At 29.6% G+C, this 16,230-nt stretch overlaps 2 protein-coding genes across 17 annotated transcripts; both read left to right on the top strand.

Moving 5' to 3' along the window:
- On the top strand, positions 1-4,234 carry LOC124839720 (uncharacterized). 15 transcript variants are annotated; one of them, XM_088091857.1, is made up of 11 exons: positions 1-557; positions 653-745; positions 1,444-1,536; positions 1,689-1,850; positions 2,055-2,192; positions 2,303-2,540; positions 2,625-2,717; positions 2,785-2,852; positions 3,205-3,321; positions 3,432-3,614; positions 4,042-4,234. In XM_088091857.1, the coding sequence occupies exons 2-5, from the start codon at positions 713-715 to the stop codon at positions 2,136-2,138; spliced, it is 372 nt and encodes a 123-aa protein (XP_087947983.1). In that variant the 5' UTR covers positions 1-557; positions 653-712; the 3' UTR covers positions 2,139-2,192; positions 2,303-2,540; positions 2,625-2,717; positions 2,785-2,852; positions 3,205-3,321; positions 3,432-3,614; positions 4,042-4,234. The 15 variants fall into 15 exon arrangements, 8 of the variants coding, with proteins under 8 accessions (XP_087947983.1, XP_087947984.1, XP_087947988.1 ...); XM_088091858.1 differs by having other exon boundaries at positions 2,359-2,540; XM_088091862.1 differs by having other exon boundaries at positions 2,116-2,192; positions 2,359-2,540.
- Positions 4,235-7,666: 3,432 nt separating this feature from the next.
- On the top strand, positions 7,667-12,035 carry LOC124832776 (uncharacterized). 2 transcript variants are annotated; one of them, XM_047307063.2, is made up of 5 exons: positions 7,668-7,871; positions 8,139-8,210; positions 9,454-9,613; positions 11,401-11,490; positions 11,646-12,034. In XM_047307063.2, exons 1-5 carry the CDS (start codon positions 7,773-7,775, stop codon positions 11,798-11,800), a joined length of 576 nt encoding a protein of 191 aa, XP_047163019.1. In that variant the 5' UTR covers positions 7,668-7,772; the 3' UTR covers positions 11,801-12,034. The 2 variants fall into 2 exon arrangements, with proteins under 2 accessions (XP_087947825.1, XP_047163019.1); XM_088091699.1 differs by lacking the exon at positions 11,401-11,490 and having other exon boundaries at positions 7,667-7,871; positions 11,646-12,035.
- Positions 12,036-16,230: the final 4,195 nt, after the last annotated feature.

Below are 16,230 nucleotides of genomic sequence, written 5' to 3' on the forward strand. Positions count from 1 at the left end.
AACAAGCCGTGGGTGAAGAACATTTCCCACCAATCATGCGACAATTTATTTTTCCTTTTAATATTACAATTTATCACTACAAAAATAATAGATTATAGTAGAGGTTTTATTTCGGCGGTTTATAAAACCTCGAAAAAAATTGCGAATATTTTTATTAAACCTAATTCTCCTCGCCGCACTTTCAATTCACCTTTTCATCTTCTCTAGGTTTTCATTTTCTTCGCTGCCTCTGGACTTCTTTGCGCCTCCATGGCTTCTCTTTGCATCTCAATATGGCTTCTCTTCTACAACGTGCCGGAGCAGGACACCGCAACCACTGTCTCCCTATTTTCCGACGACAACCCCTTTCGAAGAATATATGCTTCTCTTTCCGACACAATCAACCAAGCTCACATCCCTAACAACGGCAACGCTGAGAACGGCGATGTTGGCGATGAGCAGAAACGTCAGAGGAACAAAGAGAAAAATCCAGTCGGAGGAGTAGGAAGCTTTAAGCTTTACCCCTTATCACAAAGTATCGTACACTGCTAGCTTCGACGCGCACTGGTTCAGCTATTGTAATACCTATTTTCCCAAAACCTAAATAAACCTCATGTATTTTTCAATTGAATCATCCAATTTGCCCTAAAGTTTGTATATTTCATGTTTGCAGCGCCGATTCATTAAATACACAGTATTACAGGCTTGGCGATCTTGACAATTGTTCCCTCCAATGGTCAAGACCAAACCCTCATCTAAAGTCCAGGTTTGCCACTATTTTTTATCTATGGTTTTTGTCTTTATTTTTTTTTCTGAAACAGAGAATTCGATTGATTTTATTTTGAAGATTTGCAATTGAAAAGGTCATGATCTTAATTTTTCATTCCAGAATATGAGTTCTTTTATTAAATGTTTGGAAGATTTAATAAAAAGGTTGTAGTTTATTATTATTAGTAGCAGTATTTGAATTGCTACATTGATTAATTTATTAATATCAACTTATCTTCTGCTCCTAAAAAGTGTGTTTGTCTGCTTTCTATTACGGATTGGCTGATGAAGATACAATTTATTTTGCAGAATAACATTCTAACTTTATTTTAGCTTATAGATGTTTTGTTAGTGTACTATAAAGATCAATCTTCAATTTCAACAAGGTTAGTATTATTGTCTATGAGATGAAAGACAATGGATAGATACATAGTATGCCAAGTTTACTACTAATCTAAAAGCTACTAGAGATGACAACTAACAAAACTGGGCAAATAGCACATGTTGAACATTTTCTAGACCATACAAAGAAGGTAGTAACATTAGAAACTTTCTTTTGAAATTTGGGAAGGGTTATGAGTAAAGCAAGTAGATGAGATATGAGATAGCTACTTTAACCTGTTATCTCCCTCCCATTCTTACTAAATGAATATGATTTTTTTGGCTGACTTAGAGTCATCTGATTGAACAATGCAGCCTAAGCTTATGGCAGTATCCAATTCCATATCATTTGTCAATCCTAAGGTGCCTCTATATCCACGACTTGCTCAGGAGAAGTCTTGGGATGAAGTAAGTTTATCTTTCATATGATTTCTCCTATTATGGCTTTGCTTTCAGTATCCTAACGCAACATGTATAGATTTATTAGATTTTGAGCACAACACTCGAATGATGAATGATCGCATTAAAATTGGTAATTTGACATGATATTATGGAAATAGGAATTGATGTTAGTTTCTTTTCTTTCGCACTCTGGAAACACTATTACGATTACGAAGAGATTTCATAATTATTCGACCAGACATTCGAAGTTTATTTGCACTGATCTTCTGCATTGCACTTTGCTGATACGCCAGACAACCATTGCAATTATCAGTATGACAGTAAGTTCATTTCTCATCTTCTGCTCCTAATTTAATATCCATGTTTGTCCTCCTTAGGATTTTGGTGTTTATTTTCTGTTTTTGTGTTAAATAATCTAACACTATTATAGGATACATTATTTGTACAGTTCTGAAAAATTATCAATTGCTGATAGTGCAGAATCTCATAAATCAGATTCGCTTTTGGGATTCTAAAATTTATAGATTAGAAATCCGGTGATGCGGGTGATGTGGGATAGTTTTGATCAGCTGTCTGAAAATTCAGGGGATTGCAAGGATTTGTTGTGAGAGCGATTAAGAATTACACAGACCAGCTCCTGGACTATGGCAAAGACACTCCATGTAAACCATTGCTATGAGCTTACAACCTCTATTTTTTCCCAATTTTTTTGTTTATATCTTATTCTCTCACTGACCAAATTCTTATTGAATTGGTGAAATCATGATATCAGATATCCTCACACAAACTCTTTTGTTCCTCTCTCATTTTATGGGAGATGTACATCAGGTGAGCATGATAAACCACAAAAATCACCATATACTAAGCTAGCATCTGACTTTGCAATTTAGTTATTGTAATGGCTCTTTTGCGTGGTGAATCGGCACCCTCTACATGTGGGATTTACCTCTGACAAAGGAGGCAATTTAATTAACATTCACTGGTATAGAAGGAAGCAAAATCTTCACCATGTAAGTCTAATTCTCAGGTTCATTCACTACTACTGTATGATCTATTTCACCATCTACTCTACTCACCAATTTTTTGCTACACAGGTTTGGGATGTCAACATAATTGAAACAGCCAAAGAAAGATTTTATGACTCAGACATAAATAGCTTCACCAAAGCCATTCAAGAGAATATAACGGTATTTTATCCCAATGTATGATACTTCTTATCAAAGATTGATGCTTACTCCAAATTCTCTGAAACAGAAAACATGGTCTGATCAAGTACGCGGATGGGAAACCTGCAATTCTAAGGAAACTACTTGCCCAGATATGTATGCCTTTAGATCTATCCCAAAGCTACACTTTTTCTCACTCGATAATGTATATATACATTTCATTCTAATCTTCACTACACTTTTTCATAATTTTTAATCAAATTATATACTTACTAATTCTTTATAATCTTTATGTGTGAGATCTCTAGGACATTGTGGGGATATTGGTATTCAAAAAGGGAAATTAAAATTGACTTAGGAGATGTTGTTTATCCTTACTTTTGGTTAATTAAACCATTGAAGCTTCTAATGTCTAAGATCCTGATTCGGATTAACTTTTAGCTTGCAATTGGAAATTTCCATCGAGGTTTCATAAATGCTATCTGATCTTGGGCTACTGAATTTTCAGGCTTTGTCAAAATCCTTTGCAAGTTGATCACTATCCGCAAGTGAAAAAAATAACCAAACCATTTCTGCTTGACAAGCTTTCTCAATCTAGATGTTAATGTAAACTGAGTGGCCTTTGGTAAACAAACTCCAACAGTATTTTTTAGTGTTTTGCATTTGTCTTTTTTCTCCTTCATGTGCGCTAATTGTCTTTATCCAAGTAAAAGTAACCTACAAGTTGACATGCAGGGAAATTAATAACCCAAGCAACATTGAAGTTGGTGCTAAACCTCCTGAGGTGAAGGAAAAATTACGAGTCAAAAGATCAAAAGGAAATGCTAGTGGCTGTAGTTTGAATATGTGGATTACAGTAAAAAGTAGTGAACTTGGTAAAACAAACGGAGAATCTGCTGATGGGATTCATTCCAAGAGGTAAGATTTGGTTATTGATCAATAGTTGTTAAACTAAGCCTATGTTATTTGAATCAAAGTAATTTCATGATTTAGAAAACGTGATTATCTATAATATATGAAACTAATATAAATTTAACATAAAACACATTGAATCCAACGTGATACTCTTATAAAATGAGCATGGGTCATTGTAGACATAATAAAATGTTACAATTTATTTATAGATATCTTTTTGTCTTTACTAATTTAAATATTTTTAAGTTAAAGTAAAATTATCTTAATATGTAACCAGGAGTATTTGAAGTGTCTGTGAAGTATTTTATGATATTTTTCTCATCTAAACAAAGTTACTTTACTTAGGAATGGAGCATTTATTAATCACTTTGTCTTGATAGAGCCAATGCATACCATTAGTATACTAACAAATTATTATTTTATATTGTAGATATATGATAAAAGAAGTGTGCCAAATGATGAAGGCAATGAAGACAATGAAGAACAACAAAATTGATGATTGTAATTTAGAAAATGTTTATTTTAATTTTTAGGGATGAACATATTATTTTTAATTTGAACAATTAATTGTATTTCTAACATTTATGGTTTATTTTTTATAATAATATTTAATTTTGGTTTCACATTTTGGTTTATTATTAAAACATATTTTATGATTATTAAATTCATTTGAATAATGAAAAACAAATTATTTACTGACAGTTCTAGAAATCTTAACTATGAAAATTCAGTAATTACCGGCGGTTTTGGAGAACCCTTGCAAGTACCGGCGGTTTTGCTGAACCTCAGTAAATATCGGCGGTTTTCATAAAACCCCCGCAAATATCGGCGGTTTTTACCAAACTCCCGCAAATACCGGCGGTTTTTACCAAACTCCCGCAAATACCGGCGGTTTTTATCAAACCCCCGCAAATACCGGCGGTTTTTATCAAACCCCCGCAAATACCGGCGGTTTTTATCAAACCCCCGCAAATACCGGCGGTTTTTGTAAAACCCCCGAAAAATATCTGCCGACGGTGCTTTTCCCGACGGTTTTTCCAACCGCGGGAAATGCATTTACAAGGGGTTAAAACCGCCGGAAATATGAAAAAAAACCCCTGGTAAAATTCCAGATTTTTGTAGTGTATAATTGATTATATATATATATATATATATAAGTTTATTCTATTCTTTTATATATACATATGTGTGTTAGACAAAAATAATCAAAGCTCGTATTATACACTAAAAATATAATGTTAAAATCTTCATTTAGGTGAATAATATGTTTCCTGTAACTTAGATGACAACTTTTTATTTTGTAATTTTTACAATCAAACACTTTATTACATATAATATTAATATATATATTATTTCTAAGAAGTATTTGTTTAATTGACCATCTATGTAGGGTTAATATTAAATGAGGGCACTTTTAAAAAAAAAAATCAAACATCATTGATTTGCCATGTTAGGAAAGACTAATCCTCCACATTAAACCTAATTTGTAGGTTAGTTATAATTTATTTATATAGTTTTGGTTTTGCAGAGTTTGGTTGCGATATACCTGCTTTTGTGTAGTGTTGGTGTCAACTCATGATAAGATTAGAATTTTGGTGACCTAAATCACTTGAGTTTGGATAGATGCAATCTAGTTCTCTCCATATGTCTCTAGTTTTCTCAACATTCTTCACCAGAAAAACTAAGAACCTTGCTTCACCAACCATAATCTGCCACATTAAATACAACATGTCTTATAAATTTATAAAACATGTTACACCTTTTTGTTTTTGTTTATTTTCTCTGGTATCTTCTCAACTGCTCATTAATCGCATTCATAACCTGCTTCAAACAACAAATCCTGCACATTAAACGAAGTTGAAATAATAAACAACAAAAACATTAAGATTGACTTTTGTTTGAATAAGTATTGTATGTTAGTTTGTATCAGAAGCATCAGTCCCACATGTATCATCCTCAATCATTGTAATCCATAAATCTTAAAATATGGTTCCCTTACTTTAGATGACAGTTTTCGTCATCCATGGCAATCCATAGTATACAGTGATATAAAACTCCAGATATTTTATTTTTTCCCTCTCACAACTTATTTTTCCTTTTTATTTTTTTATAAAAAGTTAACAGAAGACAATATTGTTACCTAATTTTATATTATTTTAGTTAATTGTTTAAAAATTGTGTGCGGTCTTTATAACAAAAAGTTATCATGTTTTTATATTAAAATTTTGATTTAAAAATAAATTTTAGTTTTAAGATTTTGTATAATTTACCTATGAATTATTCAGGTTAAAATTTGTGTGTGTATCCTCTAGAGAAATCTCAAATTTGGTTATAATTCTTATTTTTAGTTTCCAAATAAAATGTTTTAATCCTTCAAAATTAAAAACAAAAAATTTAGACTTCAAACAATAAATTTGAGAAATTAAGATGAGTTTTTGAAGTTTAATATTTAAAAATTAATTTTAGTCATTCATATTAGATGTTCATCTACCAAGATGAATTTTTATTTTTTTATTTTTTTGACTAAAAGAACCTTTTTGAAATTTGGGAGATTAAAATAAATTCAAGGGTAAAACAAACCCTTTTAGAAGGAAACTACGTGATTTTTTTACAAATTAACTTGTATATAATTAATTTTAACTTGTACAAAACCTCATTTCATTTTTTTTTAATTTGATCGAATAAATTGATCCATTCACTTCCTAAAGTAGTAAATAGTGTATTGATGAAGTGGTGAAGATTGTTTCTATTCCTACTCTTTCAAAAAGGTTGGAAGGGTTTGGTATGGTGGTTAAGAATAGTTGCTACAATTATAGCTTCCACATATGTAGATATAATAAGGTTATATTCTAATTTTGAAAATTTAGGTTTAGATGATTTATTAAACGAAATTTTGACAATGATCATTACATTACTATAAATATATATTAGAACAATTTCACATCATTTTAAAAAAATAATAATATTCCAATTAAGGTTTTGACCAAAATAAATAAACACAAGAGCATGGAGCAACTAGGAGAGTGTTACTAACCGCAATCAAAGTTTCAACAACACCAAAATAGATGAAGGGGTTTACCGAACCCAACCTAAGTCCTACACCATGGTTTCTATTTGTACTTGTTTTTCTTTCATCTAATTCTAATCTTAAAATAAGAGATATAAATATTTATTTAAAAAAATAATTTTTTGTTATTGTTTACATCTTATTACAAATTTAAAAGAAATTGCTATTTATTTTAACTAAGAAAATACTTAAAAGTGAATTAGAGGATACTGAGATATAATTTAGTATAACTTTTGAGAAAGTAAATGTATTTTTCTCTTTTTATGTGTACTCTTTGCAGGTCTCGAATATTTTTATTATTATTTGAATTTGATATAAAGTCATTCTAAATAATATTTTTAAGTATTTAAGATTATAATAACTTAAATTAAAAATAATTAATTAAATTAGCAAAAATTCATTTATATTGATGCATATACACTTTTTAGTTTATACTCAACACTTTATACACATGACTCTCATTTCTAGAGTACCAGATCAAATGATTTCAAAAGATAACATAAAGTAAATAAAAGAGAGTGCCAAAAGCAACATAAAGAATAATCACTGGAGCACATGTTTGGGAGAATTACTTTTCAAGAAACAATCATGTTTTTCTAAAGTTCTTCCAGTAGTGTGATTAGTAATCAGTTATTTCTTTAAACTAAGTTAATATAAGCATTCACTAATTAGGAATGTTGATTAATTTACAGTTTTTATTTTGATTAATTCAGGGCAAGATATTATAGTGACGGAGAAAAAAAGTAAAAACCTAAAAGATCATTATTTTCTGTAATGCCTAAAGTATTTTTATGGATGAAAACTATTTTTCAATGATAAAAAATTCTATTTAAAAGATAATTATTTTTTAAAATGCCTAATATGTATTTGTGATCGATGTGGGCCCTGCAAAATGAATATGGATGAAAACTAATCAATTGACAACTTTTTGTGAAAGATAGATTATTTTTCTCTGCAGTCACTGACACGCAAGTTATTTTAGTTGAGTTGCAGGTTGGAAGTTGGAGTTTAAAAAGCTTCTCTCTCCCTCTCTCACATTCCAGAGTAAGATTCATCAAAATCATTATCACTGTAATCTTTTCTCTATTCCTCTCATGGCTTCTCTTCATGATGATGGTGAAGTTGGTTTCGAAGAAGGAAAGCTCTTGCTACCCTCTAATGTTCTGGACGAGGCATGTGACTCCAGCAACAAGGTTAATCAGTACTAATAGTACCTTAGTCTCTCTTCTTTCTTTCATCACTTTGTTTCCTTCAACACCACCTTTTCTACCTGTTTCAATTCCAAACAAGCAGCTGGGCCGCTTCATTATAATTTGAGATTCATTTCTCTCCACATTTCAGGGTTCACATAATGTTTGATTGAACTGATATAGTGCATTTGGCTTCTGTGATGCAATAGTTTTTACAAATAACAACATACTATTCTTCAGCTAATTAGTGTTATCTGAACGTTCATACAGATTCATAAGAGGAGTCACCAGAAATATCAGCAACCAGGTTATCACAGATATCAAAGGGAAACACAATCACAGGTACTGTTCTATGTAATTCTTTTATTCACTCTCTCTGCCTCTGTTGTGGTCACCAACAAAAAGGTGCAATATTTGCGTATTTGTGGTAGGTGGAATATAAATATATTGTTTTAGTTAGGTTTAGGTATTAATCAGGGTGTAGTTTTAGTAATACGCACTTTAAAGATAGATATATGAGATGACAGAAATTCCAAAAATGAGTTAGGCACGTTATTAATAAGTGAAACTACCAAACGAGAATGTAAAAGTAGTTTTATGTAATCATCATGGGCTCGTCTTGTTAAGATTTGAATTTGGCATATCTGTGACTTTCACTTTTGTATAAGGAAATTTAGATAGGTGTTAGTGGGAATAAAAAAGATATGCTTTTGCCCTTGAACTGTTAGACCCTTTGCTGCACACAGTTTTCTTTAAGAACAAAAGGGTCTTTTTAGATGCATGCTTCTGATAAAAGATATTCCTGATCTTTTTACTTTGTGGGTAACATTCTTTTGAGTTGAGAACAGCAAAAGACCAGAAATAAAGCAGATCCTAGTTTTAATTAAGTGGCAGATGGCGTGGCTCAAAACTCAGCAATAAAGGGATGAAAGTTAACGTGTCAATTGAAAACAGTGTCAATCTAGCTAGTGAGTCTGGTTTCATTTTAAAAATTGAAAAGATGAAGCATCTATATATACTATATTAAACAAAGCTGTGCTAAAGTAGATGACATTTAGTGGCTTGTTAAAAAAGTTGTAAAGCTTGCAATACGAAATTAGACATGTCATGACGCATGCCTCGTTACTCACATTCATACATAACGAAGCTGCAGTGACATAAGAAAGAATTTGGATTGATGGTTTAAATAAAGAGGGTGTAAGGTCAGGATTTCTCAGTTCTTGACAGAGGCAGTTTGAGAAGCAATCTGGAATAGAATTTTTTGAAAAAAATAAACTGATATGTCGAAGGCGTTGAAACTTTCATCTGTTATTTATTCAACCTGTATATTTTAATTGTTTAACTCCCAATTGCCTTAAAAAAATGGTGGAGTGTTTAATTGTAACTTCCACTGTGTCAATGTCTGCTATATCGGGAATTCTGCTATAAATAGGCATATAGCAGTTAATGAATACGGCGGAGGCAGAGTGAAATATTATTTATTGTTATGTATTTAATGTAGTTGCTTATGGACAGAGACTTTATCTTGTTTAATTATTCACCGTTTCAATGTATCTGAAATTAAAATATGTTATGTTCACTTCAGCGCTCAAAATTTACTGCAAGATCATCGTATCAAAGGCCTAAACATGCCACAGGTGGGCCTGGAATGCAAGCTGTTTTCTTAGTTTCGGGACAAGGATCATGTGGTGGTACTGGTGTGTTCTTACCCCAAAAAGCAGGCACAAAATCAACAAGAAAACCAGGTTTGCAGTTGAAATTTAACTGTAGTTTGAAGCTTGTGTTTGTAGACTGTCATATCTGCAGCAAAAATTTCATAAATAAAAGGGTTTAGTCTAGGGTAAATATCTAGTTGTTAATAACATAACTAATCGAAGTTTAAATTTATGTTGGGAATGATGTTTGGTTTAAGTTTTTTAGGGTTTATTTTTCAAATAAAGAAAGTAAAACTTGGGTGGGATAAAAACAAAGAGAGGATAAATAGATAGTTTTCAACTCCTGAAAGTAAAACAAACAAAACAAAAAAAATTTAAAAATAACGTTAAAAAGTTCAACATATGTTTCAATTTACTCCTCTTGTTAATTTGATACTTATCTGAAATATTGTGGGTCTACGTGGTAGTTGACTTCGTATACATAAATGACACGTGAGAGTTTAGTCTAGTGGTCCGAAGTGAAAGTTAACTTTATTTTTACTTTTTAAATACTCGTGACATGATATTTTTTTATTAATCTAGAGTCTTTAAATTTAATCATTTAATTTCATATTAATCCTTGAAAATGCTTTCAATATTTCAATTAAGTCTCGCATTATATATAAATTATTGGTAAAAGCATTATCATTTTGCTTCTTGTTTTTTCTTTAACACTCTTTATGGATTCATCTTAATTTTCTATCATTCATCTTCATACTAAGTTCACTATATAAAATTTAAAATACTCACATAATTAAATATAAATTTTAAGTTATGTTTTTATATATCACAAGCGCTTAAGGATATGTTCTAAAATGTTTATAACATATAAGTTAATTATTTGATTTAGAATATATTTTTTGGTTTGAAATCTTACTAATTGACCTATTGGATTTAATCAATAATTGCTACTATATGTAAGTGCAAATAGTTTATAATAGACACGCCATACGACTTTAACATCTATTGTATGACTTTTTAAAATTTTAACTTTGAATGAACAAAATATAATAATTTCTTAAGCATAACAAAAAATATCATTACAATCACTTTCATATATATTATCAAAGGGATAAAAAAAATATTTAAAAGAGTTTCTCAAACTCAATATTAAACCTTGAGCACGGGACTCAACACGCCTTGAAATTTATTTAAATTTTAAATAATCAACTTGATGAAAATATGGACAAGACTAAAGTCAAGATGAATAATAAAACAAATGTAAAAAACTAAAAAAGAAAAAAGAATATGAAAATAGAGAAAGACAATGATGTTTTTATTAATATATACAATCTGATATTTAATTAAAATTTTAAAGTAGTTTCACATATCAAAATGATAAAAAGTGGTTAATTTAAAAAAAAAAACTGAATTGAAAATAATAAGTTAACATCACAAGTATCGTAAAAGAAAAAAGAAATCAACTTTCCATTCAACTAGAATGTCATTTGCGTACACATCAATTGTCACGAAAATGCTAAGGACGAGTACGACCAAATTGGAACATTTTTTTTATAATATTGAAGAATTAGATAGGCATTCACATTTTTAGGGAAGAAATAAGCTATTTATAAAAGAATAATAATAATTATATACGCACCCTTGATTTCTCTTCTCTCTTGGGTGTATATTATTTTTAAAATTAATTTGAACAGAAAAATTTAATATGAATAAATCCGATATGGCTATTTAGTTATAAAATAATTTTCAGCAGGCCGTTTTTTGAGTAAAGCTAAAATTTAGATTTTAATTTTGCCATGCAATTTGTCTAGGTTTTGGTGAACATCCACATAATTGGAATTTACATTAAAATAATAAACCTCACTAATGTTTTGCAGCATGTGCTCCAGTCCTCCTTCCAGCTCGAGTAGTTCAAGCTCTAAATCTAAAAGTACACCAATTAGGCATGCAGATTTCACCTTCTCAAGGTCTCACATCTAACCCTTATATTTAAGAAAAAACATATATCATTATACATATCATATTCTAATATCTTAAGTTAAAAACAATATTTTCGTTACATGAAATTTATTCTCTAAATTTTATACCATATATAAAAGGAAAGTTCCATAATGACATGCAGGTCCCAAATATGGCGAAAGAAACGGAGAAGTGTACAGAAGTGAGTCAACAAAGAAGAAAAATTATGAAAAAGAGGGTATGAAGCAATGCAGTGTTATTTCTCAGAGTCAAAGTTGTTCTCCTGATATATTTCTTCCAAAGGAATGGACATACTAACTGGATCTTCATTTGCTTAATGCAACCCAAAAACACACAAAAGGAGATCATATTGTAAATGCGTTGCATGCTCTGAGTTAGAAACAAAATCCAATCATAAATCCGGGTGTTATACATTCCTTGTGCTGCTGTTATGCTCAATATATAGAAGCTCTCCATGTAATGATTATTTATCTACAGTAAATAAAAAAAAAGCACAAAGATTCCGGTTAGAAATATAATGTATATTTTCTTTTTTTACATCGATTAATGATAATAAAAGTTTATAGTATAAATATAAACTTTATTTTATAAGTCAATACTGTGAAATTCAGTTGAACTTAAAGTTTATTTGATATTAAAATCAAAGTTTATTTAAATAGATTTATTAACATATAATATCCTTTCTTATTCAAAAATTTATTATGTATTCTCAACATTTTATGAAAAATTTTAATATAATCTCATGAGAAGTGATAAAAACTTAATTTTCTAAAGGGAAGTAGAAAAACATTTTGTTTGAGTTCCTAAGGAATTGATTTAAAAAAAAGAAATGCAGAAATATAAATTTATTAATGTAGTTTTGTTCATAATTCTAACTTATTTAGTATAATTCGTTTATAATTATAATTTAGCTAAAATCTTGGCAAATTATAAACTTAATTTATAAAGTTATGTGTATATCATTATGCTGTACACTAAAATAATATTTAACATCCATTAGAACTAAACATTGACAGTCATATAAATTAACACTGATTAATTAATATTGTTGGATGTTTGTTTCACATATATTGAAATAAAAAGATTATAAATGATAATTTACTTGTTCCTTTTTAAAGGTAGATTCTAAATAATAATGTCGTCTAAACTGTCAAGCAGTGCATGCCAAATCAATTTTTTTTATTATTAAATTTTAATTTATTTTTAATTACCACTGATATGTTATTAAATAATCTCATGCTAAACATTCAAGATATGCTTTGAATAATTATTTTGTATTTACATTGATACATGACTTCCTTTCATGTTGAAGAAAGTGGTTGAACTGAAGATAATAAAAGAAACAATATGCAAGAGAAATACTTTCTTATTAATGGAAGAGAAACGTCCATCCTATGGAGACTGATAAATACAACTTTTATGCCTTAAATTACCATGTAAAAATAATCTAAATAATATATTATCTGTAATGTAACAATTGATAGCAATATAACACTTAATGGTATAAAATATTTAGTAATCAAATCTTAAGTAATTTACATTCTTACATATAATAGAAATAAAAAAATAAGTTTAATATATAACATTTTATTATTATTAATATGTTCAAGGACATTGTCTATATATTAGATACTTTGTTGTCGTATTCTCTTATGGAGATGAATTATTAAGATATCTTAACGTTATTATAGGAAAAATTTGTCAATATGTATTAACGGATTTTATCAATAGGTTCGTCAAAAGTTGATTATTGATAAAAGTTTTGTTTTGTCGATAAAGTTTATATATAAAGATTTTATCAATGATTTTTTAGTCATTTTTATATCAATAGATTTTAAGCATTATTAACATATTTTAACTGTTCATAAAATTAATTTTTTTGTATATTCCTCTATTTTTACACAACAGAACAAACCTTTCATTTTCTTGATGTGTTTCTTGATTTCCTAGAGCAAGCTTCGCATTACAGGTGCACTTTCAAAGTCATTGTTGCAACCTCAGGTTACATAGATAATCTTGAGTGAGAAAAAAATTGAAAAGCATAAAAATTTATTACTATATATAAAGAGGTCTTCTTAATTACTACTTTTTTTAATTTAAATAATTATTCACAATTAAAAAATATTTTTCAATTTTATCATTTTATAATAAATATTTTTTTTAATTGAAGTAATTATTTCATTATAAAAGAATTATTTACTTTATTATCATTTAGTAACCATGTTTCCAAATATAACAGAATTATTTACTCTTTAATTATTTTAGTAACTTTTTTCAAATTTAAATAATTACTCATAATATTATTTATATAATATTACTTATAATATTTTTTATTTCAATATCTAAAATTTATTTTATTTATAACTATATTTATGATTATATACACTTTTTCAATTTTACTCTTTTAATTATTAATTTAAACTTTAAATAATTTATAAATATTTAAAAAATATATACAAACAAGCGTAATAATTCATGTGTTTTCGCTAACATGTAAGAGAAAAACAATGAATTTAGTAATAAACCTTCTCTTTCTTCTCCTCTCATTTTGGCTTCTCTTCCTCTTCGGGTGCTATTGTTACATTTTGATTCCGAGCGACACCAACCACAAAACAAATAGATTTGAAACGAAATCGGAAAAAAAATGTCACGAAAGACACGTGCAACACAGATCGTGCCATGTACGCACAATGACAATGTTGGCAAGTAGTTATTTCACCTTCGTTGATACATACCAAAGCAAATCGAGCCACCACCACGTGCGTTTGCTGGGTGCTCCTCCGGGTTGCAAGCCTCTCTAGCAAATATGGGAGGGAATGAAAAGAGAGGGGAGTATAGAGTGGGTTGGAATAAATGATGATATATTTAGGGATTTGATGTTAAGTGCAGGAAGAATGGAAAAAAAAATTGGAGGATGAATGTGTATTTATGTTTACAAGTTAAAAAAAAGGTTAAATATGTTTATAGTTTATCAAGTATAAAACATTTTTGGATTTCGTCACTCTTCCAAATTTTAGTTCGCTTTGATCCTTCATCTTAAGAAATTCTAACTTTTAATCTTCGAAAACCAACGATGTTAAATTTAATCTGATGTGGCTATCGGTGTACCACGTATGATGCCAACTTACTTGCCCACTGTGTGCCACTTTTGATACTTGTTTCACTTAGGCTTTGTTCACTTAAATGGATTTGGAAGAGAGTGATTGAATGGATTTGAGAGGATTTGAAAATAAATTTTTTTGTTGTTTATTTGAGTCAATTTAGAGGTAGGTGAGAGTGGATTTGGAAGTAAATTTTTTTAATCTATCACATCAATCAAATCCTACACTAATTCTCACAAACGTTGCTTCCAAATTCACTCTCACTTACCTACAAATTCACTCAAATAAACAACAAAAATTTTATCTTCAAATTCTCTTAAATCCACTCAATCACTCTCCTCCAAATCCATTCAAGTGAACGAAGGGTTAGTGTGTTTTCTAGGTTCTTGAATTAGAGATTTGTCTGGTTTTTTGCAGGTTCCCATGGCTGCGCAAAAGGGGGTTTCGCGATTTGGGGGTTCTCCCTCCTGGCTGTTTGTGGCGCAATGGAGATTGGAAATGGAGGAGCTCGTGAGGTGATTTGGTTGCGATGAAGATGGTTTGAAGGGATGACGCGAACTGCTATCGTTTCACGATTTTGTGTTTTCCTGCAGGTTTCTTCGTGATGGAGGAGTTCGAGAAGATGAAGTGCATGATTACCCTTTTGCAGGTATTGTCCATGGTGGACTCACTATGATGGCCATGGAAGATGGTGTTGCGGTTTGAAGATTGATGCGCTAGGGTTTGTTTTTGCATTTCTAGATTTGATGATTGCGATGAGAAGGAAGACGCGTGATGTTAAGGTTTTTGAAAATTGGAGATTTAGGATTATGTGATTTTGGTGTTTCTAGGTTCTGATTTGGTCTCTATGGTGGTGGAGGAAGACGAACTGATGCGCGATGAAGGTTTATGAACTTCAATTTGACTTTAATGGTGGTTTGGGTTTGCAAGTTTGCTTCACCATCGCAACACGAAGGTCTTGCGGTGACGAAGATGAAAACGATGATGGATGAAGGTGGTGGTTTAACAACGTTGTGGTGGTGGTGATTGTGGAAAGAATAAAAGTTTCTAAGTGTAGCGTGCTGGTAACAAACTTGGTACAAATGTAGCACACATCAAGAAAATAAGTTGGCATCACGTGGTATACCGTTAACCATATCAAATTAAATTTAATTTCGTTGGTTTTTTAGAAATAAAAAATTATTTTTATATAGATTATAATTAAAATTAATATAACTTTTTTAATTATAAAAATACATGTTCACTTTTTATATTGATTATGACTACACTTTTTATTATAATTACATTATAGTAAATTATATAAATTAGAAAACTATTTTTCTGTTTTAAAAATATATTTTTGATAATAATAAAATAAACTCTTCGTGAAAGTGTCTTATTAAATTAAAAATTGAAAAAAAAGTATCTAATGTGAGACCATTAAACTTACAAAAAAATTAGATAATAATCGTTGTAAAAAAGTAAATTAATTCTTACTTTCTTTAGTTTATTTTAAAAACTCAATTAAAAATATACTCATATATATATATATATATATATATATATATATATATATAATTTAATTATAATTTCTCACTCATAATAAGTTAATTCTTATAATTTTATAGTTACTATTTTGAAAATTAT

This window comes from Vigna umbellata, chromosome 5 (genome assembly GCF_029865625.1).
Source record: "Vigna umbellata cultivar VRB3 chromosome 5, Vumbellata_1.0, whole genome shotgun sequence".
NCBI classification, from domain to species: domain Eukaryota; kingdom Viridiplantae; phylum Streptophyta; class Magnoliopsida; order Fabales; family Fabaceae; genus Vigna; species Vigna umbellata.